Source organism: Drosophila tropicalis, unplaced genomic scaffold, assembly GCF_018151085.1.
Source record: "Drosophila tropicalis isolate 14030-0801.00 unplaced genomic scaffold, ASM1815108v1 contig_878, whole genome shotgun sequence".
Taxonomy (NCBI): Eukaryota; Metazoa; Arthropoda; class Insecta; order Diptera; family Drosophilidae; genus Drosophila; species Drosophila tropicalis.
Window position 1 is genome coordinate 17,434,046 of NW_027173374.1, and position 25,075 is coordinate 17,459,120.

Below are 25,075 nucleotides of genomic sequence, written 5' to 3' on the forward strand. Positions count from 1 at the left end.
CCCTGCGCGAAACGTTTCTGCCTTCGTTTGCGTCGTTGGCGACGCGTCGGGGAAAAAGTATTTAAGCGAGAAATGATTCGGTATGACAAATCAGAAGTGAAATAGCTGTGAGAATAGCAGCACACACCAAAATAACTAATAGACAATAATTCTGTCAAGTAATTTGCTAGCCTCTAGCAACGGAAATTTTTCAAATCAATTAAGAATTTAAAGAAGAAAAAGGTAAGAGAAATATTAAAAAAAAAAAATATTTAAAAAACTGGGGCAGACCATTTTGTTTGAGAAAATTGTATCACTAAATATGAACTTCCGGTTTTTGCAGATAATACATAATGCCTACCGCCGCCGCTGCCGCTCACTTACCCGTCCAAAAGCGTAAATACCATGAACATAATGGCGAACCCGGTTGTCACGGACTGGAGGAAGTGAATCGCATGTTCCGCAATTTCTGGGATCCCACGGCATATTGGGTATGCGATAAGCAGGGTACACGTGCTCGTCTTCAACATTGTCCGCAATCGCAATTGTATTCCGAGGAGTTGGGTCGCTGCATACATTACGCCGACTGGAGCTGGACGGATTTCAAAGAGCCACCAAGCCGTCCCAAGTCACAGGCCCTGAACTAAGCCTGGACAACTTGCTTAAACTAGAGCTCACTCATTATGCTTAATTAATTTAATATAATCTCTAATTTAATATAATCTATAATCTCATCATCAGACAAAAAATATTCAAACCCATCTATAGTTTTTACGTTATTATTTTCATTTTTACAAAAATGAGAAAAAAATATAAGAAAAGAAATTTAATGAGAAAATGAAAAATCAGTACGAAAAAATTTGCTCACATTTCCACAGTTTTGTTCTAAATATAGATCGATTTTGAGCTTAACTAGATATTATATATAGAAATATATATAGGAATGATGATGAAGTATTGATGAGGTGGGGAATCAGAGTGAAATAGTATGTGGCAAAAGCTATATTTATATGCAATTGCTGAGTCATATAAAAGGCTGCCTTTAGAAGATCAATTAGAGCTAAGCTTGTAGCTAGTTGTGGATATTTAGCTAAAAATCGTATACTAAAATTAACTGACCATTATCTTAGCCTGTGTAGAGTGCTGTAGAGCGGTGTGTGCGTGTGGTTAAGTGCAATAGCATAGGGTCCAAAAATATGTATAGGGAGCATATAAAAAGAAATCAAAAGAAAGAACGTAAAAAAAAGATAATATAAGCGCCATAGACTAAGATTATCACTAGGTATTTAAAATCAATTAAAATTTTGCTAAAGGCTTTTTTACACAGAACATGGAAATAATGTTTACAGATAGAAGTAAATATCCGTGTCTGTCGAGGCAAAGTAATCAACTTCGTGACTCAGCGATATTCACATTAAAATCGATAATAAAGCCTTTAACAATATTCGCCATAACAATTTCAAAAAATTTTTACCGATTTGCTAAGCCTTTTTCGATTTTTGAATTCCCATATTTAAATTTGTGTGTGTGTCTCTGTGTGTATTGGAGATTTTTGTTGTCTTTTTTGTTGTGGTGATTCCCCAAAATAGTGAATAATTTTTGCGCACTTTTACATCATCTTTTCCATTCCATTTTCCCGTGTTTGGGTTTTGCTTTCGAATAGGGTATGGAATGGTCGTTGCGGTTCGTTGTGTTTCAGTTTAGAGTTCCACATGATCGCCTTGTTTATTGATGACCTTTAGTTTCTCCTTCTTTGGCGGCTGAGTATCTTTGGGGATATCTTCCTTGACGGGCGCCGGTTTGGTTGGAATTGGACGTTTGGTTGTTGTTGTTGGCTTAGGTGTGGTTGTTGTTGTTGTTTTTGCAGGCTTGGCAGTTGTTGTAGTGGGTTTTGGTGTGGTGGTGGTCGGCTTGGGCGTTGTTGTTGTTGGTTTAGGTGTAGTTGTTGTTGTTGGTTTGGGTGTACTTGTCGTAGTTGTTGTTGTTGTAGGCGCAGCTCTTGGCTTGGCAGTTGTAGTTGTTGTAGTTGCTACTGGTGGCTTACCCACAGATGCCTCCAATCCGTCACCCTCAACACGAACATTACGCACTTTAACTGTGGGCTGCTTGGCCTTTGGGGATTTAACACGAGCCAAATAGTGATTAAAGGGTGAACCCAAATACAAGTAATCCTGATATTCCAGTACATGGGACACACCTCCCACTGACTTATCAAAACCATGCAGAGAGCCAACAATGTTGCCATTCCAGTCGACACGCACTACAGTGGTACGTTTGGAAGACAGGAGCATAATACTTTCGCCATGACCCACAAAATGGATGAACCGCTCTGAGAATTTATTCGGATAGACACTATTTATGTAGCGGAAAGGCAGCTCAAACAGGGCCAACATGCGAGCCAGGAAAAGGCGTATGGTGGGGAAACGGGCGAACAACGCAAAGCCATTCGGATGCTCGCTATCGGCGGCAGATACAATGGGAACCCACAGGCCTTCGGCATCTGGTGTCAAATTATCGGGATTACCCGGCAAACCATCGACAAAGACTTCACTCTGTCCGGCATTGGGTCCCTTTAAATGATATTTCGTTAAACGCATAGCTCCCGTTTCGGCCACCACAACAAAGTCCTCATTGGGACTGAGAGCCACGCCATTGGCAAAGACCAATTCGTCTAAAAGAACCTCGCTGACATTCTTCGAACGATTGTATTTGAAAAGACTGAAAGAGGCAGGAGGGGAAAGAGAAAGAGAGAGGGTTTCCATCATTATTTGGTCTTAAAAACCGGTTTTTGGTTAGCTTTTGTTAACTCACCGGCCCGATGGATTGGCAAATGAGGAAAAGACCAGATCTTGTATGGTGAAATCGGATGTGGAATCTGTCCAGTAGATATCACCCTTCTTATCTACAGTCACAGCATTAAAAGTCTTGGCTGGACGATTAATTTGCTTGCCCGGCAGCTCCTGAGTCGGTGAGACGAGCAATGTTTTCTTATGCGTGGACAGATCAACTTGCCAAATGCCATAATAACCATCAGCAATAATCAGGTTATTGCCTAGTGTATCGAATGCCAGGCCCAGCGGGCGTCCACATCTCGACTCCTCATAGATGGCCTCTGTGGAGAGTAAACACTTAATTAAAGATGCCAAATTCTTTCACTTTTCTCTACTCACCGCATGGCTGACCAATCTTGGTGACATGAGTGACATGATTTGCCGTTAGCTTGATGACCTCACCGCCATGGATACCGGTATAGATCTCATTGTTGCGAGCTATCAGACACTCTGGACCGTAGACACGCCCTTCCAGCAGACGCTCCGCCCCGTCCAGGTGAAAGTTCGGCTCCAGAGCCCCCTTCAGTTCTTTGGGCTCACTTACACTTTGGTAAGGGAAAATCAAATTAACTTAAATAATATATGTATGCATATTGTGTAGGTCCAAGTCCATTCAATTGGAAAGCCGAACTTACATGTAATCTTTGTAGGGGAATGTCGTGCGGGGTGGCAGACCGGGCAGAAGGATAATAATCAAAAAGAATATCATGAAATTCATGATTCTCACTCGCAGCGCATAACACAGGCCCATTTTTATTTGGTTATTTAGTGTATAAATTATAAATAATAAAGAAAAACTTTTATAATTTCGACACGACGGCAAAGTTCAATATAAAATGGCTGTTAACTAACATTTTTTTTACACAATTCTGTAAAGTCATCGTGACCGGTATCGATGCTGTGTTTCGTGTTTCGATGTGTTTTTATAACATGAGTCGTTAAATGGCAGCCTCACTGTGAGACTCACAATCGATTAAATATCGATAGTAAATAATCGGTTGCTTTGTTACCACTAGTGTTTGCTTTTGTTTTCGTTTGTAATGTTAAAAGATTTGATTTACAAATTGTTATAAATGAATATTTATTTATTCAAAGGAACTTAACGCAACCCTAAATCGGGTAAACTACTCAAATAGCATGCATTTATCTACATATAAACTTTGGCATTCGTTTTCTTCGTTCGACTCTTAGTGAATAGATCAGCTGGAATAAAAAACTATTTCATTTACACATTTATCTTTACCACCCACCACCCTTCATTAAATCTTTATCAAAACTTTACGTTAGAGGTAAAAACACGCCGGTGTTTTCCACATGTGAACGTGATTCTGTAGTGGTGATAAGGTTATTAAAATTTAATTATCTACAAAAATGTTAATATCTAAATAATCATATTAAAATTCAGTTAAAGTTGATAATATGGAAATGCTGTCTCCTACACATTAGCAGGACGAAAATTGAGTTTTGTGTAATTGAAGAACTATCTAGATTCTAGATAATGGCTAATAGAATGAAATTACATAATTATGATTCTTTTTAGTTGTGAAATGATTTGCATGTTTTTTGGTGTTAATTAAATTCAGACGGCACTAGGTTAGGAATTTTACTGTGCGCACAGTCTGAACGCAAGAAAGAGTTTTCCATTGGTGCCGCACGGTCCGTACGATTGATAACAGATAAAATACTCATCGATCTAAGCCACTGTATGGACACGCCACGTTACCGTCTACATATAGGATAGCTTATCTATCTTTCAAAGTGGCTATTGCAGTGCATATAAAAAAGGCAACAATAACTAAAAGTAACTCACTGATTTTAATGTCTTACTACCGAATCTAGGCAATCAAATTATACAAAATGTTATATTGCCCACCGAATGTGACGCTGAGCACTGTGTGGATCGACCATGGGATTTCACATTGTTTTATGGATACTGTCGGACCTTCCGTATACGGTGGATTCCTTTTGATCTTTGGTAGCATCCAATTGTTAATCTACCGCAAATATGCCACACGAATCACAGATCCTACACATATATCCAAATCGCGGCTATATGCCCTGCAGCTTTTTCTTCTACTTTTTGTACCGGTGCTGGCCTTGACACGATTCTTTTTAAATGCCCGAATCTATGTTGACAGTGCAGTTTACGGCTATATGGTATGAGTAAATGTATATGGTCTCTTAAAAATAAACTAATGCATTTGTTTCCACAGATCTTCTCTACCAGTTTGATATGCTTAGTTTATCCATTTTCCATATCCCTAATACTCAAGGAGCGTTTTTATCAACTACCCTCGCTACCTACCAGGGGACATGGCTTAATATTGCTTCTATTTTTCACTTTGGCTTTTATAAACGAGTCTTTGTCGTTTATTAATCTTAGGCACAAAGACTGGTGGTTTCAACTGAAGAAGTAAGTACCAAAAATACAAAATAAGTAAAGACATATTTATGGACAAGAGTTTTTTCTTTAAAGCAACAAGGACCAGATTGAAATGGGTCTCTTCGTCGCCCGCTTTCTTAGCTCCTTGGCTATTTTTGTTCTAGGTCTAAAAGCTCCGGGCATAATGGGTTTCTACAACCCCCATCAACGTTTGCAAAACGACTCAACAAGTGGATCAACTGCAGCGGCCGACGATCTCAATGGCTCAGCCTTTCGTAACACTTGGCAAAAGCTGCGCAAACTCTTTCCTTATATCTGGCCAAAAAAGGATCGGATGCTTCAAACCGCTGTGGTCATATGTGTTATATTATTGTTTGCCGGACGCGTTATTAAGTTATTTTTACCCATTTATCGCAAAATGTTGGGTAGGTTATTGGCTTTTCTAGCCGTTATCTTTTATTTGCTAATTTCATTTATTTTCATTTTTTGTAGTGGACAGCTTAACCATAGAGCCGATCCTATTTCGGTGGGACTTTGTACTTATCTATGTGGTTTTGTCATTTCTGCAAGGTGGTGGCACTGGCACCATGGGTTTGTTTAATAATCTAAGAACTTTTCTTTGGATACGTGTGCAACAATATACGACGCGGGAGATTGAAATCGATTTGTTTCGCCACTTGCATCAATTGTCCCTACGCTGGCATCTGCAAAGAAAAACTGGCGAAGTTCTGCGTGTTATGGATCGCGGCACTGACTCGATTAACAATCTACTCAACTACATTGTGTTCTCCATTACACCCACCATATTGGATTTATTAGTGGCTGTGGCATATTTCATTTATGCTTTTAATTGGTGGTTTGGTCTAATTGTGTTCCTAACCATGTTTCTGTACATTGGTAATAACAAATAACATTTACGGTTTTTTATTCCGCAATATTTATAAAATTTGTAATTGTCCTTTTAGCTTCTACCATCGCAATTACTGAGTGGCGCACCAAATATCAAAGGAGAATGAACTTGGCCGACAACGAGCAACGAGCGCGAAGTGTGGACTCGCTCTTGAATTTTGAAACTGTTAAGTTTTTTGGCGCGGAGAACTTTGAAGTGGATTGCTACAGGGATGCCATAATCAAATATCAGAAAGAAGAATTTCTCTCAATGCTGACTCTGAACATGCTAAATACCACCCAAAATATAATCTTGTGTTTGGGACTACTGACGGGATCTCTGCTCTGTGTCTATATGGTAGCTCACCATCAGACTTTAACGGTGGGAGATTTTGTGCTTTTTTTCTACTTATCTTATGGAATTGTACATGCCACTGAATTGGTTTGGGACCTATTATAGAGCCATACAAAAGAACTTCGTTGATATGGAAAATATGTTTGAGCTGCTAAAAGAGGAGGAAGAAATAGTCGACGCACCAGGATGCAGACGGCTCCTGACAGCTGGCGGCGGCATTGAATTCAGCAATGTAACCTTTGGTTATACCCCTGAAAAAATTGTGTTGCGCAATGTCAGCTTCAGTGTGCCGGCTGGCAAAACAGTGGCTATTGTAGGTCCTTCTGGAGCTGGCAAGAGCACGATAATGAGACTGTTATTCCGTTTCTATGATGTACACACAGGAGCAATTTTGATAGATGGTCAAAACATCAAGCTAGTACAGCAGCAGAGCCTCAGACAGGCCATTGGTGTGGTTCCGCAGGATACGGTGTTGTTTAATAATACAATATTTTATAACATTGAATATGCCAAATTGGGAGCCACTTCCGACGCGGTTTATGAAGCAGCACGTGCAGCAGACATTCACGAAAAGATTTTAAGCTTCCCGGATCGCTATGAAACAAAAGTGGGTGAGCGAGGATTACGTTTAAGTGGGGGCGAAAAGCAGCGTGTGGCTATAGCTCGCACTCTATTAAAGGCGCCCATTATTGTGTTACTAGATGAAGCAACCTCTGCTTTAGACACACATACAGAGCGCAATATACAGGCGGCTTTAGGCAGAGTTTGTGCAAATCGCACTACAATTATAGTTGCCCATCGTCTCTCAACCATCATCCATGCCGATGAAATTCTGGTTCTGCAGGATGGTACAATTGTGGAGAGAGGAAGACATGAACAGTTAGTTCAGCGAGGTGATGGCATTTATGCAGACATGTGGCAGCAGCAGCTGAAAAATTTGGATGCTGTAGAACAAAGCACATCTGAAAATTCAGAATTGTTAGCTAGAAATGAACAGAAACAGGACGCAAAGCCCCAGGATAGGAGTGGAGGGGGTGCATATTTTAGGGCAGGACACGCCCATGGTGGAACGCGTTAGATCTTTCGATTGAAGCATTCTTTGTTATTATACTGGTTTTAGTTATTATAATTATCCCAAAAAATAGAACCAATATGTTAATCTTATAATAAATAATTGTAAATTTTATATAAAAAAGAAAGTTCTCTTAACTATAAGGGTTTGGTAATTGACCTGGGTGTACCTGACTTATTCCTTAATAATGATGTTATTTTAATGTTTTTGTTCCTATTCTAAGAAAAGGATGACAAACCGACACAAGTAATTTTCGATAAACAATAGTGGATCAACGCGAGCGGATGCTACTGTAACCGTTTGACCAAAGAGCGGCTTTAACAGCGTCTTCGTCTTTGAGGCAACAAAAAAAAGAGAGACCAAGAGATAAAGTGGGAGAGAAACCGATTTGTTTCTCATTTTGTGCTTATCAGTTGGAAACCTCCAGCAAGGCCAGACAGACTATTCCCAGACCCATTCCCAGCTCAGAGTTTAGTACAGTGTGAAACGCTGGCTGAGCGGACGCGAAAATCATTGAGAAGATCCCCTAGTTTTAAAAAATCGGCATTAAACAAAATATATATTCTACAATTATATGCATATTTATCTAGTCTATGTATAACCATTCAGTGTAAAACCTAACAAAATAAGAAAAGAATGAGGCGACTCAAGTGCTCAGTGTTTATGTGTACGTAGCTAGATGCCTAACCTAATTGATAAACCTAAAACAAAAACGAAAAAAAAACAATCAGAAATTAATTAAAGAACATGACGTAATACATATTTCATTGACAAGAGGAATATAAATCATCTATGTATATACATATGTGTGTATATATTGTGTATTTATGTATACATATGTACATACGTATGTATATGTATTTGAATATTATATACATAAGAAGTATGTAATTATATGCAGGCATTCATGTAATATAATATATGTATGTGCATACATACATACATATGAATGTGTGTGTATGAACAATTCAAATTGATAAAGTAAATGGAGAAATGCTATTGCTCTCAGCCAAGCATCCATTCATCTTTTTACTAAACACATACATATAATTTCAAAAGAGTTTATTGCCCATTTAAATCAATTTTTCTCCATCGCCCCATACTCCCTATGTCCCGCTCAATATCAGATTTACTGTTAATCATCGATGCTGGACAGGCCTTCAACATAATCGGCATTAACAAACAAATGCTTTACGAATATGTGGGAAATGTGTTAGTTGGTGCCAAGCCTCAAGATGAAGGACACCCCTCGCCACCCACCACAGGATGGATAGTCCGGGGCAAACTGACATTGCAGCGGCAAAGTGAATTAATTATGGCAGCGGCGGTAAGTGTCATTTTCACGTTATTGTTGTTATATGTATGTAAACACTCCTGAAAAGTAGCGGTAACGGATCATAAATTGGAAAGAAAATTTGGAGTACCGGCGGAACTAGACCCTCTCCCAATGTGCATATGTGTATGTACTTATGTACATATTATATGCATACATATGAACATACTATATGCAATAATTTGTAAAATTGAAGTTCAAAATTGATATTAATTGAAATAAGAAATCAGTTTATTGATTTTATTATCAATTTATAACATGCGACATTCTCAATGCCAAGTTTTTTTTTTTTTTGCAAGATGAGGCACAAGAAATTGCAGATAAATTAAAAACAATTTAACCTTTCCCACTGTTGAGACAGAAGCCCGACAGTGCACAATGAACTGAGCTCTCGGACTGTGAACTTCTTTCATTAAGAGGCAGAGCTGTCGCAGCAGATTATATATATGTATGTACATACATATGTACATATATGTATGTATATATGTATGTATGTACATGTACATTAGGGCGGGTCAATTTTTTGTTGTACAAATCGTCCAGCAGATTTGGATTTTACGAAAAATTCTAAAACTTATTCACCAAGAAACCATACATATGTATGTATGTATGTATGAAATGAATTTCTAGAACGCGCATTAAGTTTGCTTTGATTTCTTATTTTTGAAAATGTTAACCTGTCAACTGGCAGTCTTTAAAGTTCTTCCGAGACTCCAAATTTGCATATGTAAAACTTATTAACATTTTGAAAAAATAAATAAAATAACTATTTCAATATATACCAAAAAGAAAAAAGAAGTCCCCCAGTCCAAAATTTTAGTCTTCTCAGGGCTAAGAAGTTTAAGAGAAATACTTTCGTGGTCAAAAAGTCTTAGAATTCTTCGTAGAATCCGATCTGGTGGACGATTATGTCGTTTTTTTGCTCCATACTAATTGGCCCGCCATAATGTGCATACATATGTATGTAAATACATATGTACGTATGTATGTACATACATGTGTGAATACTTAGGATAAAATTGAGCATAGATACCAGTTTTCATTGCTTTGACTTACCACTTTTCATCTCTGGGGCGCAGTTGTCGTTGTTGTTGCTTTGATGGCTTTATAACTTTAACACCAATACTTCAATCCCGTATTATTACAGGATCAAAATGTGTACACTGTACTTGAAAGCCACACATACACACAAAAAATATAGAAGACCGCAGCCGCGTCTTCAGCGCTCCTTTCACATGACTGTATGTATGTACAGTTGTACATAATGTTGTTGTTACTTTGATAGCCTTTATAACTTTTAAAAACGCTACTAACTCGATCATCTGTAGGATTTAAGTATTAACACCAGAATTAGGAACAGAAAAAAAAGATCAAAATGTGTGCACTGTACTTGTAAGCCACACATACACACACAAAATGTAGAAGACCGCAGCCGCGTCTTCAGCGCTCCTTTCACATGAATGTATTTATGTACAGTTGTACATAATGTTGTTGTTATTTTGATAGCCTTTATAACTTTTAAAAACGTTACTAACTTGATCACCTGTAGGATTTAAGTATTAACACCAGAATAAGGCACAGAAAAAAAAGAACCGTCTTCCGCGCTTTTTTCAGGAAATGGCCTTGTGTTGTTAGTGGCAACGCTGAACTATGTATGTGGTGAAATGGGGTTGTGGTGTAATTAGTTGTGGTGAGAAATTGTAGTGTACGCGCACATTCAAAACCTTACCTTTTTTAACACAATCCTCAATCAATAATTTGTTGGTAATAAATAACCTAACCGTTAATTCTTTTTTTGTTAGCTGGTCATTGACGATGTAACATTAAACAATTCGGGCGAGAAGTTTCTGCAAAACAAGGAAATGTATCCGCCTTACAAACCTTTTAAGATAGTGCTCAGGTAAGTAATATGTGGCAAACACATATGTACATACATATGTACATATGTATATTACAATAACATTATTATATTAGAAAAGTTTATTATTAAGCTGTTTATTAAAACACCATAATGACATGATGAATTTATCTGCTCCACAGTAACAACACAGGAACAATATCGCATATTATATTCAAAGAAGGTGATCCTATTTGGTCTATGAATTTTAAGAGAGCAATAGCTTCAATTCTGCAATTCCAAATGAAGTCTAGTGGTGCTTTTGTGATCGACGAGGTAAGGCTGATTCGCTATGCTCAGAGAGTGTTTTTTTAAGACTTTTTATTTCAGCTGGGTATTCACGGCAAATGTCAAACTGAGTATTTTATTTCGAATAAGACCAACTATATTTCAATCCGTAAAACTCCAGAGTTAAAGACATGCACGCCATACTCTGAGGCAGTCCACGTGACTAGAAGTAACGTTCCACCCAATACCTGCGAATTTGATTATCAGAAAAGTGTCATTATTGGAAATGAGGCTATCTACGGCTTGTTACCTCACAATGAAACGGGCTATTTTCTCAGCATGGCTCATGCAAAAGGAACGACTCTTATTCATACGTTTGAATCAACGGGGGAAGCTCAATATATAAATTCCGAACTTTTACTCAACTTTCTTAAAGAAACATCCATTGATAATCCTATTGACATCGAAACATCGATGGCTTCCGAGCTTTCCAATTTGGAACTAGAAAGTCCAACGAATGATCCAACAGGCGGACGTAATTTCCAGCAGCAGGAGACTCTTATAGCAGACGCAGCCGGTCTGCTTGACAATCTAGCCGAGGCTTTGGAGAGTACCGAGTTTAAGTTCAGTGAACCCTATGATTCCACTTTATCGGATGTGATTAGAATTCTCAGCCAGCTTGATTTTGATTCACTTAAGAAACTTTACACAGAGGTGGATATTGGTACATCATATCGTCAAGAAACTATAAGAAACATCTTCCATGAGATTATACCACGAATCGGAACGAAGGCCTCGGTGTTTCTTACACATCATCTGGTAACGACCGACGGAAAAGTGAAACCACCTATTGCAGTTCAACTGCTAATTCCAATGCCTTTTCACATTTTTGAACTATCCGCTGAGTTGGTACATGTATGCCAAGACTTCCTTAAAATTGGACCTGATCGTCCCGATGTACGACAGGCAGCAATTTTAAGCTTTGCCACTTTAGTCTACAATGTGTACGTGGCTCATGGCATTGACAAGGATCAGTTTGAAGAATATGTGCAGAAATATTTCAATCTATACCTGAGTAGGTAGTAAAAAGGTTTATAAACAAGTTCAGACATTTAATATTTATGTGACTTTTAGACGATCGTGACTATGAACAAAAGATGCTTTACCTCCAGGGTCTAAGTAACTTACAGTTGGGCAATGTCGCTAGTTATCTCGAACCGATTGTCTCGGATCCCAATGAGAATGAAGATCTCAAGTTTATGGCTGCTTGGACCACTTTAGCATTGGCCGACACACGGGCTGAACGAATATATGAAATTTATTGGCCCATTTTTGAATCCCGTAATGCCAGTTTAGAGTTGAGAGTAGCGGCAGTTACGCTGCTTTTAATCTCCAATCCAACAGCTGCACGGCTTATTAGCATTCATCGGATTATACAAAGTGAAACCGACCCACACATGATAAACTATTATCGCACTACAGTAACGAGTATATCGGAGACAACCTATCCGTGCTATCAGCATCTGTAATAAATGAATTTGCATTGCTATAAAGGAATTCTAGACTGATATAATTTATAAACTTTGCTTTTAGACGACGTCTTTTGTCCTATATGCATCGACATTTGCCGCAAAAGCCAGAGCCGCGATATTGGGTCACTGGTAATTACATATTCGATTACAGAGATTCCAAATTTGGCATTGGAGCTATGTTGCAAGCCTTTCTCGTGGGTGATCCTAAATCGGATATGCCTGTAGTGGCATATTTTAAGTTTGATACCGAGGCATTGGGAAAATTCACTGGTCAACTGGCTGTGAGTACATAACATGATCACAATGCAGAAAAATTAAATATACCATTTTTATTCAGCTTTACATCAAGGCCCGAGGTCTCCCTGATGCCATTTTAAGTACAATAAAATTAAAAAACAACAGTGAGCCTTTCAGCTTTAGAAGCCTAAAAACTTTGCTCTCGATGTTGAAAGCTCCTATAATAAATCCCCAAAATCTGCACATTGAGTTTATATTGCAAATGGAGGGAAAGACGGTTCTTTCCTATTACTTGAATCAGCGCATGTTCCGTCAGTTGACCTATGACAATAGTAAGTATCTTATTATTGCTTTTACCAAAATGTTAAAATCCGCTGGTTTTTTAGTTCTCGATCGCCTACAACAAGTTATACGGACTGATAGTCATATTAATATGCAGACTGTACGTTGGCCCTTTATGAATAAATACTCAGTGCCGACAGTCCTAGGCACAACTGCAGATGTACTACTTCAAACAACAGTGTTGACATCTCTTCGCGGAAACATAACCGAACACCGAACGCCGCCAGCCAGTAGGCATACATTGGAGATAGATGCGAGATATTCATCGTATGCATCAGTATGCAGTCGCAGCTACAATCCATTTTTGAATTTGGATCATGAGATAATACGGGAGCAAGGTTTCCTCATTTACGTGCCATTTAGCATTGAATGGAATCGCAATGAAAATGGAGCAAATGGTTGCACCAGGTACTCCTTTATCCGCCCCCAAAATTTAACGAGTGGGCTGTCGTTTAAGTCGCGGGCAGTGACTAAAACACGAGGACTTATAACTAAGACAGCAGCGGGGCTATTTGAGGAAATAATGCTACCAGAGAGAAATCGTGAAGTGGTAAGTAAATGGTGTTTTTATTGTTTAATTTTCTAAATTTAATTAATTAATGTTCTTATAGTTTCAGCTTTTTAGCTATGATGTGCCAGATTTAGGCATCAAGTTGACTATCAATACGAACCTAAACGAATTAGTCAAATATCGTGGAATGCTGTTAAAATCAGAGTTTATAGAGAAGTACATTGTTAAAACACCCGCCATATATATTTCTTTCATCCCTTATATTTTCCAGTGGCTTCTCGCGAAATATGGCTCTAAGTATTTTGATGTATATTTTTGGTTTTACCCAGCTAAGTTCCATCCATCTTGGTCATGACCGTAATTTCACTTTGCTTATGTTCAATGAGAATGCCACTAGGGTAAGAATTGGTGAGAGTGAATAAGTCGATTGGTATTCTAACAATATTCTCTTTTCTCAGGTTGATGGTAACACCTGCGTCGAAGATGTTTTGAACACAGCCGATTTGAAGGGCAAAGAAATTACCTTCACTGTCCATCATACTGACTTAACACATAACGTGGAGGCTCTGCATAAATGGAACGTTTCATTAGACGTACAGACCTCAAAGAAATCCAGTTGGTTTAAAATAATTGGAAAGATACAACGCAGTTCCAAGGACAATGAGGACTGGAAAGTAAGTGGGATTAGTACAGGACAAATTTTATTTAACCGAAATATATTTGTGTGTGTGAATGTGTTTGTGGGGGAAAGAGAATGTATTGACTGATATAATCTGAATCATTCACAAAAGATTCCTCGACAAGTGACTTAACCTTCTTGTCCAGCTATTTCCAACTCCTCCTCAGCATTAATCAAAGCCACAATACCATCTTGAAGAGACTTGACTAACTCAAATTCCGTGAAGCCAAGACGCCGCTTATTGGAAATGTCCATAACACCGTCTTCAATTGCTGTATGCTCACCACCCGTACCGCGTATTTGCAATTGCAGTTCCTCAGCCATGGCTGCCAATCGATCAGGATCCTTGCCCAGTAATGGCAAGCGTATGTGAACCGAAGCCCGTAAAGTAGTGCCCAAATTGGTGGGACAAGCGCTCAAATTGCCATACCGTGGATGACGCGCAAATGACAAGCTCTTCTCCAGCTCTTGCAATCCGTTGACTAAACGATTGTATACATCACCCAAGTCGCCACATTGAGCCATGGAAATGATGCGCATATGATCCTCTTCATTGACCCAAATTAGAAAAGTCTCTGCTGGATTATGATAAACTCCTCGGCCTGTGGGCCAAAATCGATAACAACCCGCTGTGGTCAGGTACTCATCACCACGCTGAAACAGGATATGACGTTTCACCATTTCCTGTTGGGTCTCGGCATCCAGATCAGCCAGTGTCATATAACTGCCAATAAGTTCGCCATCCATTGTTTCGGTTGCAGCTCGCACTCGGTCCTCTACCTCGATAAACTGCTTCTCCGTCAGTTTGGGGAAAAATGGATAACCTTCAATATTCCTAGCAATGCGAATGCGAGCCGATAAAATGTATTTCCGTTCCGCATCTAGGTTTTCAATTTCATCTACGTTGCCCCAGTCGGTGTCCTTTTGCAGTACATCGGAATCGTTCTCTTCTTGGCCATGATATTCCTTAATAATGGGATCAAAGAGTTTTCCAAATACATCATAGCTCTCCACATCTGCGGCATAGATGCCAACAGATGAGTCATGATGCACGAATCCAGAAACCGCACAATCGTATAGATATGCTTCAACGGGTGCTGATGTGGTTACAAGCATGTATTCCTCCAGTAGCTCGGGGGTTAAATATTTGCGTAAAAGCGAAGAGACATTCTCCTCATCATCAGTCAAAGACTTGTAACCAGCCATAGTGAGCTCCTGGTATTCCTCGGGTGATTTTTTGCTGTTTTGTTATTGGCGTTTATATCAATATTTATCAAAAGCTTATACCATTACTCACATTTGGCCTCTCAGGCGTTCCAATTCCTGTTCTAGTCGCGCTATATTCGTCTTGGCCTCCTCTAGATCATTTTTCATCAGGTCGTACTGGGCATCATCCGGGCAGCTTTCACACATAAACTTCCGTACAAATCTTATGGCATCTTCGGGTTTGTTTTGCTCTTCATACAGCTTAATAAGGGCCTTACTCAAAGCATCAATGACACCGGCTCTTTCAAGATATTTGCGATATTGCACGCGTTTCGATTCAATCTGAAAATGTTTAACTAAATTTCCATTTTTCCATACACATTTTAAAAGCTTACCGAAGTCATCCTGTAGTTTATCGGAAAATAAAGTAAACGAAAATTTTTTTAAAACGCAAAGAAAATTGGAAAGAAGACAGTCGAAAAACACGTGGACACTTGCGTTTTGAGATTTTTGTTCACACGTTCATAGAAAAAATCGAGAAAATTTGTATAGATTATTATTGAAATTTCCGTTCCCGACGGGAGAAATGCGTCCTAACTGTTTCGTAGCTGACTGCCTTCTGAAATGTGTAGCAAACGTATTGATCAAACTGGGGTGGCATACAAGTTCCAGTCTACTTCGTTATTTTTTTTTTTTTAGTTATGTTTTGGGTAATGAGACAGGTGCGGATACAAGTATGAGAATGAGCACTCTTGTTCGGGGAATCTGGGGCAAGTTTTCTGTGAAAGTGGTTGAGTGGGAGGCAAACACATGAAAAACGTTTGTTAGAGCAAACGCAGAAAGGACATGACAAGGACTTGCAGACACACTTGTCAAAAGACAGCGCAGGACGTGTGCTAATCGTTCCCACAGCTGAGTTGTTGTGGTTAACTCGTGCCGTTTCGTCATGGCAATGTGGGGCTTTGCTCTGCTTCGTGTTTACGACTACCTATTGTTGCCCAAAAAGTTAAACAGTAATACCTCTTAGTACGTATTTAATCTCTTAAATCATTCTATCAAAACTGCCCTTAATGCATTTTAACCTTTCTCTTAACGTGATTCAGCGTTTAGCATTTGTTTATTTGCAGAACATGCAGATACATACATGAAAATAATTGTTTCTTGTTTCAGGCCTGCACAAAGTTAACATATGAACCGTTGGTTTTCACAAAACGACCACACACACTCATTGGTTATGTTGTGTTTGGTCTCGCCTCAGAGGTGGCAGAATGCCCAGAAAGTGGTTCCACTATGCAGTTTGCAGCACGAGCTGGCGTACGTATGAAATTTAAAATACCTAAATAGAATTAAAATTATTGTTGTCGCTTTTTTCCCTTTTACCGTTATAAGCCCTCGGAGCATGCCCATGCCTTTTTGCGTTCGGACAAGATCTCGCTAACCGATACGGACTTCTGTCCCAAGGAAGTGCTAAAATTCTCACCCATCCCTACATCAAAATATTGCAAACGAAGTAACTTTGAGAATTTCACATCCATTACGCAATATGATATGGACCTAAAGTTTAACAACGTAAGCATAAATAACAAATTCGTGCTTTAAGTCAAATATTTGCCTATTCACTGGTAGATGCCCGCCTGGTTTGAATTATGGTCGACGAGATTGGATCATTTGGTTTCAGCCTTTTCGGCCCATAAAGTTAACTCCTTGCATATGAGTCAGGAGATAAATATCACAATGCATACACCCCACGACTATTTTTGGATTAATGTGGAAGTGAATGGGGTTAATTGGCGAATCTATCACATCCCCTTCCTCTACAAACTGGACTCAAAGTTCGACGCCTCACATGAGCTCACTTACGACTCGGGGCTAAAACGTTCCTGTTCGGTTATTAATGGCATGATAAATACATTTGATGATTATCTCATTAATCTGCGTGAGATTATCACGAATCCTAAGTGCTTAACACTGCTGGCGGCTGACTGTTCATCGCAACCAAAAATGGCAGTTTTTCTAATACCAACAAATTCTAGCAATTATGGTCTACGTGTCCACATTGGACAAAATTACTTTAATTTTAACTCAAGACCAGGCAATATTAGTCAGACATCCAACGACGATCCCGTTGTTATCTATCTAAATGGCAATCAACCGCATAATGTAAGGGACCAGGCCTACCAATGGCCAGAAACTAGCGATTATGATTTTCGGTGAGTTAAATGTTATTGAATACTGATAATATCTCAACAAATACTTTTTACAGGGTGGAGCTTAATGAGCAAAACATTCTAATCGTAGAATGCTCTCAACTAAGTGCCACAATTCAATTTGATCTGTATAATATTTTAAACTTTGAAATCTTTGGCGTTAACAAGCGTCAAATATGTGGCTTGTGCAGCAAGCCACTGAATCGCATGCAGAACTATACGCTATGTGAGGCTGCTGCCATAGAGAGCTATCCGTTAGCAGCAACATCTGAATTAATTCAAAATAAATCTGAATCGAATTAACACCAGGCATCATAGTAAAACAAAAGCTAATAAATAATATTCACGAGAAAGAATATTTGTGTTTTGATCTGCATTTTATTTGGTAAAAAATTAAAGCAAAAATAACCTTTTCAGCGGTATAGTAATGTCTCATTCGAATGGGACTTCGAGTGTTAAAGAAATTAAATTGACTATCATATTCATTTCGTAAATATAGTAGGAATTAAATCAGTGGAATGCAAATTGGTTAAGTATTTCGTTTCCTTGGATAGGTAAAAACTGAATTAATCATTTCAATATCTGCGTCATAAGCTTAGTTATTCTGGAATCCAATTTGCTTCTCGCGGTCGCGATGCAATTGACTTAATAAATGCAGCCGTAGCTGCGTAACAGTTTGGAGTCTTTGATGGCAGAGCTTACAGTCTAAGGGCTGGATAGCGTTATCGCTAACCAAAGAAAAAAATAAATATTTGTAATATTTACAAGAATTGCAATTATCTTGGTGACTTACAAAGTGCGCCAACTGTATAGTTCCTTGCAATTCTCCTGCAACGCTAATGTAACGGTCATATCCTCGCTCTGTAATTCCGGTATAGTATGCATTGGGAATATTGCACGTTTGCCATAGGGCTCCGACTGGGGCTCCAAATTGTCCAATTTCTCCCATACATTTTCTGAGTTGCTGCTATGGGGCTCAATATAACAACGATCCTTGCTTAGAAGCCTGCAAAAGAACGAAGAAATAAATTTGTGGAAAACCATGGTTTATCATATTTATCCCATATACCCACAGATGCTAGTTTTATGAGTTAATGATGTTAGTTGATTTCGGTATTACGAAATCAATGAAACTCACCGGCTAAGCAAACAACGTAACTGATTAAACACAATGTTTCGATCACCTGCAGACACTGCTGGGGCATCTTCTCCTTCGTATTTAAAGAAAATGGTATCAATATTATAGCGCATTTGATTAATCTAAAAATTAAAAAAGCGCAAAACTTATTTTTTTAACAATTCGCCAACATTTTCTATAATAATGCTCACCAGGCGCACGTCATCCTCAAGTATGTTCACATCCAAGTTCATCACTAAGTCATGATCTTCAAAATAAGGTTCCATTGTTTTCGGGTTATAGCCCAAACCAGCTAAAAAGGCTAACAAATTTCGTGCATTCCTTGTTGCATTTAATTTGTACAGTGGGGCAAAAGAGGAGCGCCATGAATGCACCGAAACCGTGGGTATTGGGCATTACTGTAGATCCCCGTACTGTTAGAACTTGATTGTTATTACTAGTCGTCACAGAGGCAGCTACTATTAATTGATCGTGCCTGTCTTGTGGATTGGAGTCAAGCAAAACCGAATTGACTGAAGCTGGGTCGATTCTAACTGTTCTACAAGCACTTGCTTGAATAGTGGAGAACATGCTGGTCTCTAGCGGACTAAAGGGCCCTTTCAAGCGTACCACACTTTGGCATTTGTGCAGCGGCGGTGGTGACAAATCTGCATCCTGTGGTAATTGACTTATTTTTAAGTATTGCTCATTCATCCGTTTACGTTCCGCTTTTGGAGTATAGGAGCGACGGTCCTGTTTCCGCAAACGGAAATCATGATCTTGTAATGAAGCAAAGTCCTCATCCGAGCGCCGGGCATAGTTTTTCTCTACCAACTTATCGTTAAGAATTCCCTCTCGCATTTTAATAAAAACCGCAGCTACATTATAAACCACAGAGTAGATCTCCATTTCAACTCGGCCATCCATGGCTATTCTACGGACCATTTCGTTAGCCTTTACTGACCAACGGTTATAGTTGCTGGTCATTGCAGCAGGCTGCACCAGGGCAAGGCGACACTCAAAGCAACGTGGCGGCAAATCATCATATTCTCGCTTCAATTGGTCGGGCATGAAACGTAATTGATCCATTGGCAATACAGCGAAATCACCGTAGTCAATGAAACGAACGCGGAACTTGGGATACTGATGACTATGCGTTTCCACTCTGATTACTTGGGCACGCTGGAAATCATCGACCCGTTTGGCCAACAGCTTTAAATTTTTTGTTATAGATCCGGCATCAACGACATAATGGCTTAGATTCTTTGCCTTATTTATATGTTCGGACATGTTGATAATGGAATCAGCCAATTCTAGTGGTTGGAAAAAGAATTTGGCACAGCTTACAATCTACGGAACATAATGATTGTAATGAGAAGAGTGGTTTATTATTTTAAGTTTACTTATTCTAGTTATTTTAGTTATTATATTCCGCGTTAAGATACTTACATGGGTTATGTGTCCAATTATAGTTTTGTCATATATTGAAGGTAACGCCATGAGTCCTGCATTAAAAGTCTTTACAGGTGGATACCACTGACCTTCAATAACATTCCCAATCTTGTTTTCTTGCACATATTTAATAGCTTGTGGATGGCTTGAATGACGAAAAAAATAAAAATTAAGGCAAAAACAAAAGTTAAAACTAAAAAAACTCACTCCATGACACGTATAGGACGAAATTGTTTCCCTAGGCGAAGTCGGACAGCCTTATAGACATCTGTTAATATACGTCCGGGCACTTGGATCAAGTTCAACTGATCTATCTCATCCTCCGTTTGCTTAAACGTAACAAATATCTTCTCCGAACCCTGCTGAAAATTGACATCCATATTTTCTGGTGGTATTTTGGCATCCAAAAACAGGTCTTTTATGCGACGCGTATACAACTCGCCCATATAGCGTGGCTCAAATTGGGTGAAAAATACAGTGCGACAAGGATCGTAGCCACCGAGGACATGGTACAGACTACGACCATAGTCTGGATTGGATTTATTTGACCTGATAAAATAATTAGGATAAAATGCACCAGCAATGAGAATCTTGAGTATGATTGCGCGTTCGCGATCATCCTTAATTTGACACGATTGAAACTGCATGGGGTGAAGACGTAGTGTATTGCAACGGTTACGCAGTTCCTGGACTAGCAAATGCATCTCCTTAAGAGACCGAAGCGAAATATGATAACGTCTGGCCCATTGAGCTGCCGATTCCTGCATTATGCGATTCTCGCACATGTTAAGATAGGTCTAAAGAGCACAAGTTATTCTTTTTTTTTACACTATTTCAATCTAAAAAGAACTTTACCTTATAAAAACGCCAAATGGCTACCAAATCCGAAGATGATCCATCTGCAAAGACATAGTGCATCCAATAAGATTCATAACTTTGGAAACCTGATTCGTGCAAATACAGTCCACGCACAGACAAACCGGCAGCTAAAAAAATGTATATTGTTTTATCGACTAGACTATTAAGGAGCATGATCATAAAGAATTGTATCTTACCCATAACAATAGCTTCTTCTAGGCAATTGAAGACATAACCCAAGAGAACTAAACGACTCAAACGGATGTCTAGTGGCAATTTATTCATTATACTGCCCCAAGGAGTAAGGTCTCCATCTAACTCTACATAGTTGCCATCCACAGTGGGATACAAGGCGCCAACCTCTTTTAACATTAACAAAGTATTTCTTATGTCCGACAATTTTGGCGGCGATAGCGCCAATGCTAATATTTCGATCGGTGGCCCCATATTTAATTCTTTGGCCTTCAAGACTGAACTCTCTAATGGTGTGCGTAACATCTCCGGTATGCCGAACTCATGCATATGTTTCATGTAAAATGATTTAGGAACCATTCTATAAACACGTCCACTGCGCAAGCGCCCCACGCGCCCGGCTCGCTGTCGGCAATTTGACTTCGAGGCCCACACCAACCGCAGTGAGCTAAAATTGGTGGCCGTATCGGTTACCAGCACTTTTGCAAGACAAAAGTCAATTACATATGACACATCAGGCACAGTTATTGAGCTCTCGGCAATGTTGGTTGTCAAAATGATCTTGCGGTAACCAACAGGTGGCGGAGCAAAGACATCTCGCTGTGAATCGGGAGTCATTAAAGAATGGCAGCGTACTATGGAAACCTTTAATGCGGGACTGAGACAAGAAATTGTTATTAGATTAGTTAAATATTGAGTTATAAATAATCCACATACTTTTCTTGCACCACATGATCAATACTCTCTGCCATGATGTCAATTTCATTTATTCCCGGCAAAAAAATCAGTACTGAACCAGTCCTTAGATTTTCTTCGTAGCTCAGCTTAGATTGTCCTTCAGCCCTATGTTCCATATTGTCAATAACCAACAGAATTTTAATGGCTGCCGAATATCCATGTGTTCCCATGCCCGGCTCGTCTGGATTGGGCTGTTCACCTTCCCATTGCATATTTTTTAATTGATCTCGATAGAACTTTACCAATGGATATTTACGTCCGTGACTTGCATTTATCACAGGAGGAATGCCTTTTTTAGTCGCAAAATATTGAACAAATTCACGACTATCTATAGTCGCTGACATAAGAATAACTTTGACATGCCGCGAATTGGTGGCCAAGAGACGGCGAACAACAATAAGCAAGAAATCCATTTCCTGATCTCGTTCATGCACCTCATCCAAGACAATGTGCGTGTAGTGGGTTAAGGTCTTTTGATTAATTAAAAAGTTTAGCAGGACTCCGGTAGTGCAGTAAAGCAGTCGTCCTTCCTCTGAATCTGATTGGCGGTGCAAACCTACTTGATAACTGCATACAGTACCGGGTTCCCAGTGACGCTCTTGGCTGACACGGTTTGCTATGGAGATGGCTGCTATCCGACGAGGTTGCGTCACAACAATGTTGCAGTATTGCCGATTTTGGTAGGCTTCATCTATTATGTATTGCGGCACCTAGTAGAGCGGGAAATATTCAAATTAAATTTATCGCTAGATTAAGAACCGATAGCCCAGTCAAATCGATAGATTCCATTATACAGTGTTGTGTAACGTACTCATAACATGAATGGACATTAAACAATTGCAGATGCCCCCATGGAGCTGAATGTTTTCCACGATTGTTGGCAACTAGTGCAGCGCTTCCATCGGCTAGCAGAGGAGTTGCAACATTCGGAATTTGAGCTATTTTGCCGTTGCTGGAGAGAGTTTCAAATGCAACACATCTACTCTGCTCAGACGAATCACATCGAGGTGATATCCACAACTCTAGCTGCCATGCATGTTGGCAAACGTGTCGCCTGCAGCTGTCGTCCTAATGGTCAACAATTTCAAGCATCCCGTGCGCAACGGTTCGCTGGTATTTATCTGCTCTACGTAATATACAATAAGCAGCCGACGCAGAATTTTGCAAAGATCGATGTAGCGTCGAGTACCTGGAACACCCTCACGTGCTATTTTAGGGAATTGCAGAAGGAACAGAACCCAAGGAAAGATACCATGCAGGCTTGCTATATCTTTTCCCACCTTTACCAGCATCAAGCATTCCGTTTTACCGCTCTAGACTATGCTCTAGGTTTGGACAATCTAATTTCCTACGACCGTTTGGAGAGTATTGTTGGGTCTAAGGGGGGTGGTTGGAAGCAGCAGAATAATGGCACCAAACAACAAATGCGGCCGGCTCTTGGTCAAGTTAGTCTCGAAGAGGATCTGAATGAGTTACGTGATTTGTATAGAGCTACTGGACCATTTTGTCAACTTGAGGTGGCATATAATAAGCAAAAACATGAATTGGCTAAACACAATGCTGGAGCATTGCCACCCACTCAGATTTTTAGCCAGTTGCTGGAAACCTTTAATGAAATTAGTCACCTACTAGGCGGTCAGAACGAGGAGCCCTGCTCCTCTTCGGCTATATCTCAAGCAGTAGGTCAAGGGGAAGTGCGTAAACGAGTCCGTCATAAAGCGATGTACGGTGAAGAGGATGCAAAAACTGAATCTTCATTGGAAAACCCCGATGACTCGAGCTTAACCATGTTGGCACAACGTCGTATGTCTTCAGCCACAATATTTGTCCGACAATTACCTATGGAGGTCGCCCAAGAATACCGGCGAGGCGAGGAGAGTGGCGATGAGGAACCAGTTGCTTGAGTGAAAATACATTTTACAGACTCGACTCTTATTTCGAGTTATTTTAAAACCTTCAATAAATATTTAATTGAGATCTTGTTGGTTGTTGTTGCCGCCAAAACAACCGTTGCAAGAAAGTTTTACCTGTGAATGAACCAGTTCATGTTTAACTCACCTGAGTAGTTTTGCCGCATCCGGTTTCACCTTTCAGTATGACAACAGTGTTCTCTCTAATAGCTTTCATAATTTTGTCGCGTTGAGAATAAATTGGCAAAGTCTTGTCACGATTCAAATCGAAATGATATTTTGAATAATACTCTTCATCCACTCGTAGGTCAGGCGGTTCGCAACACTCTTCATCGTCAGAATCTATATCATCCAAAGTGCGAATCCGTTTGCGAGCACTTGCCCCGATTCCGATCTTTAAACAAAACAATGGAAACCGCAATCTCAGCAAAATTCCTTTGTGTATTTACTTACCGACTCGAGGCTTTGCTTTTCGCGTTCGACTATTTCTTTGACATATTCAATGCTGAGATTCTCTTGTTTAACTGGCTTCGTTTTTTCATTTTCTATGACGGGAACGACAAGATTGGATGAAATACAGCCTTTTGGAGCTTCAGTGCGTTTAAATTCTTTTGAAAAGTCGAAGAATCCCATCAGGTCTTCATCCATTTTGGAAACGAAATGAAAAGCACGCTACTCCTTATAGTAAGTTCTGCTACTTGCTGCGTAATTAAGAATGTTTTCACTTTTTGTTACCCATTACTCGCAGACGAAAACCATTATTATGGCATTTTAAGCGCCATTGAGGGAACTACGACAAAATAGTGGTAAAAAAAAATAGTCAGCGTGAGAAAAATACTAGATACTAATTCGGTGATGTATTGTTGAAAATTTGCTCTAAAATTAATTTTCCTAATAATTCTGTCACTATCAAACATTTAATGAAGGTATTTCCTCAAAATGAGAATTTATTAAAATTGCACTTCCACTTTAAAAGTGAAGATCCCGACCCCCCTGGATACGACCCTGTTTTAACTTTAACATTAGATTAGCTTATCTGTTATCGAGACGACTACATACATATACATATGTATATTTAATACTAGACTTAGTAATACGCGGTTAAAGGCTGTGAATCGGAAACTAGAA

At 39.4% G+C, this 25,075-nt stretch overlaps 7 protein-coding genes across 8 annotated transcripts; 4 read left to right on the top strand and 3 right to left on the bottom strand.

The window, feature by feature from the left end:
* Positions 1-69: 69 nt before the first annotated feature.
* Positions 70-824, top strand: LOC137585636 (uncharacterized). Its single transcript, XM_068301472.1, has 2 exons — positions 70-222; positions 323-824. The coding sequence occupies exon 2, from the start codon at positions 333-335 to the stop codon at positions 624-626; it is 294 nt and encodes a 97-aa protein (XP_068157573.1). The 5' UTR covers positions 70-222; positions 323-332; the 3' UTR covers positions 627-824.
* Positions 791-3,668, bottom strand: Hmu (Hemomucin). 2 transcript variants are annotated; one of them, XR_011033609.1, is made up of 5 exons: positions 3,446-3,668; positions 3,150-3,355; positions 2,791-3,091; positions 1,454-2,697; positions 791-1,122 (listed from the first exon to the last, which is right to left on the bottom strand). XR_011033609.1 is itself a non-coding variant. In XM_068301470.1 (4 exons), exons 1-4 carry the CDS (start codon positions 3,559-3,561, stop codon positions 1,680-1,682), a joined length of 1,641 nt encoding a protein of 546 aa, XP_068157571.1. In that variant the 5' UTR covers positions 3,562-3,668; the 3' UTR covers positions 791-1,679. The 2 variants fall into 2 exon arrangements, 1 of the variants encoding a protein (XP_068157571.1); XM_068301470.1 differs by having other exon boundaries at positions 791-2,697.
* A 145-nt stretch (positions 3,669-3,813) lies between these two features.
* Positions 3,814-7,662, top strand: Hmt-1 (ABC transporter ATP-binding protein/permease Hmt-1). The gene is given in 7 exon segments (XM_068300865.1): positions 3,814-3,929; positions 4,650-4,967; positions 5,024-5,223; positions 5,287-5,618; positions 5,686-6,090; positions 6,159-6,481; positions 6,483-7,662. Coding segments are annotated over 6 exon segments (2,592 nt in total). The 5' UTR covers positions 3,814-3,929; positions 4,650-4,667; the 3' UTR covers positions 7,515-7,662.
* Positions 7,663-7,945: 283 nt separating this feature from the next.
* cv-d (crossveinless d) lies at positions 7,946-18,036 on the top strand. Its single transcript, XM_068301723.1, has 16 exons — positions 7,946-8,175; positions 8,636-8,835; positions 10,644-10,741; positions 10,882-11,014; positions 11,069-12,041; positions 12,101-12,491; positions 12,560-12,779; positions 12,836-13,067; positions 13,122-13,627; positions 13,689-13,804; positions 13,860-13,986; positions 14,047-14,262; positions 16,644-16,787; positions 16,863-17,042; positions 17,100-17,683; positions 17,737-18,036. Exons 1-16 carry the CDS (start codon positions 8,145-8,147, stop codon positions 17,981-17,983), a joined length of 4,398 nt encoding a protein of 1,465 aa, XP_068157824.1. The 5' UTR covers positions 7,946-8,144; the 3' UTR covers positions 17,984-18,036.
* On the bottom strand, positions 14,268-16,092 carry LOC137585784 (arginine kinase). Its single transcript, XM_068301724.1, has 3 exons — positions 15,869-16,092; positions 15,565-15,815; positions 14,268-15,507 (listed from the first exon to the last, which is right to left on the bottom strand). The coding sequence occupies exons 1-3, from the start codon at positions 15,875-15,877 to the stop codon at positions 14,397-14,399; spliced, it is 1,371 nt and encodes a 456-aa protein (XP_068157825.1). The 5' UTR covers positions 15,878-16,092; the 3' UTR covers positions 14,268-14,396.
* A 2-nt stretch (positions 18,037-18,038) lies between the features above and the next one.
* spn-E (spindle E) lies at positions 18,039-24,686 on the bottom strand. The gene is given in 12 exon segments (XM_068301725.1): positions 18,039-18,408; positions 18,474-18,686; positions 18,819-18,940; positions 19,010-19,114; positions 19,116-20,147; positions 20,247-20,394; positions 20,457-21,046; positions 21,105-21,235; positions 21,305-21,957; positions 22,017-22,747; positions 24,096-24,341; positions 24,401-24,686. Coding segments are annotated over 12 exon segments (4,299 nt in total). The 5' UTR covers positions 24,596-24,686; the 3' UTR covers positions 18,039-18,275.
* Positions 22,857-24,614, top strand: Pbp45 (proximal sequence element A Pbp45). Its single transcript, XM_068301729.1, has one exon. The coding sequence runs from the start codon at positions 22,889-22,891 to the stop codon at positions 23,939-23,941; it is 1,053 nt and encodes a 350-aa protein (XP_068157830.1). The 5' UTR covers positions 22,857-22,888; the 3' UTR covers positions 23,942-24,614.
* Positions 24,687-25,075: the final 389 nt, after the last annotated feature.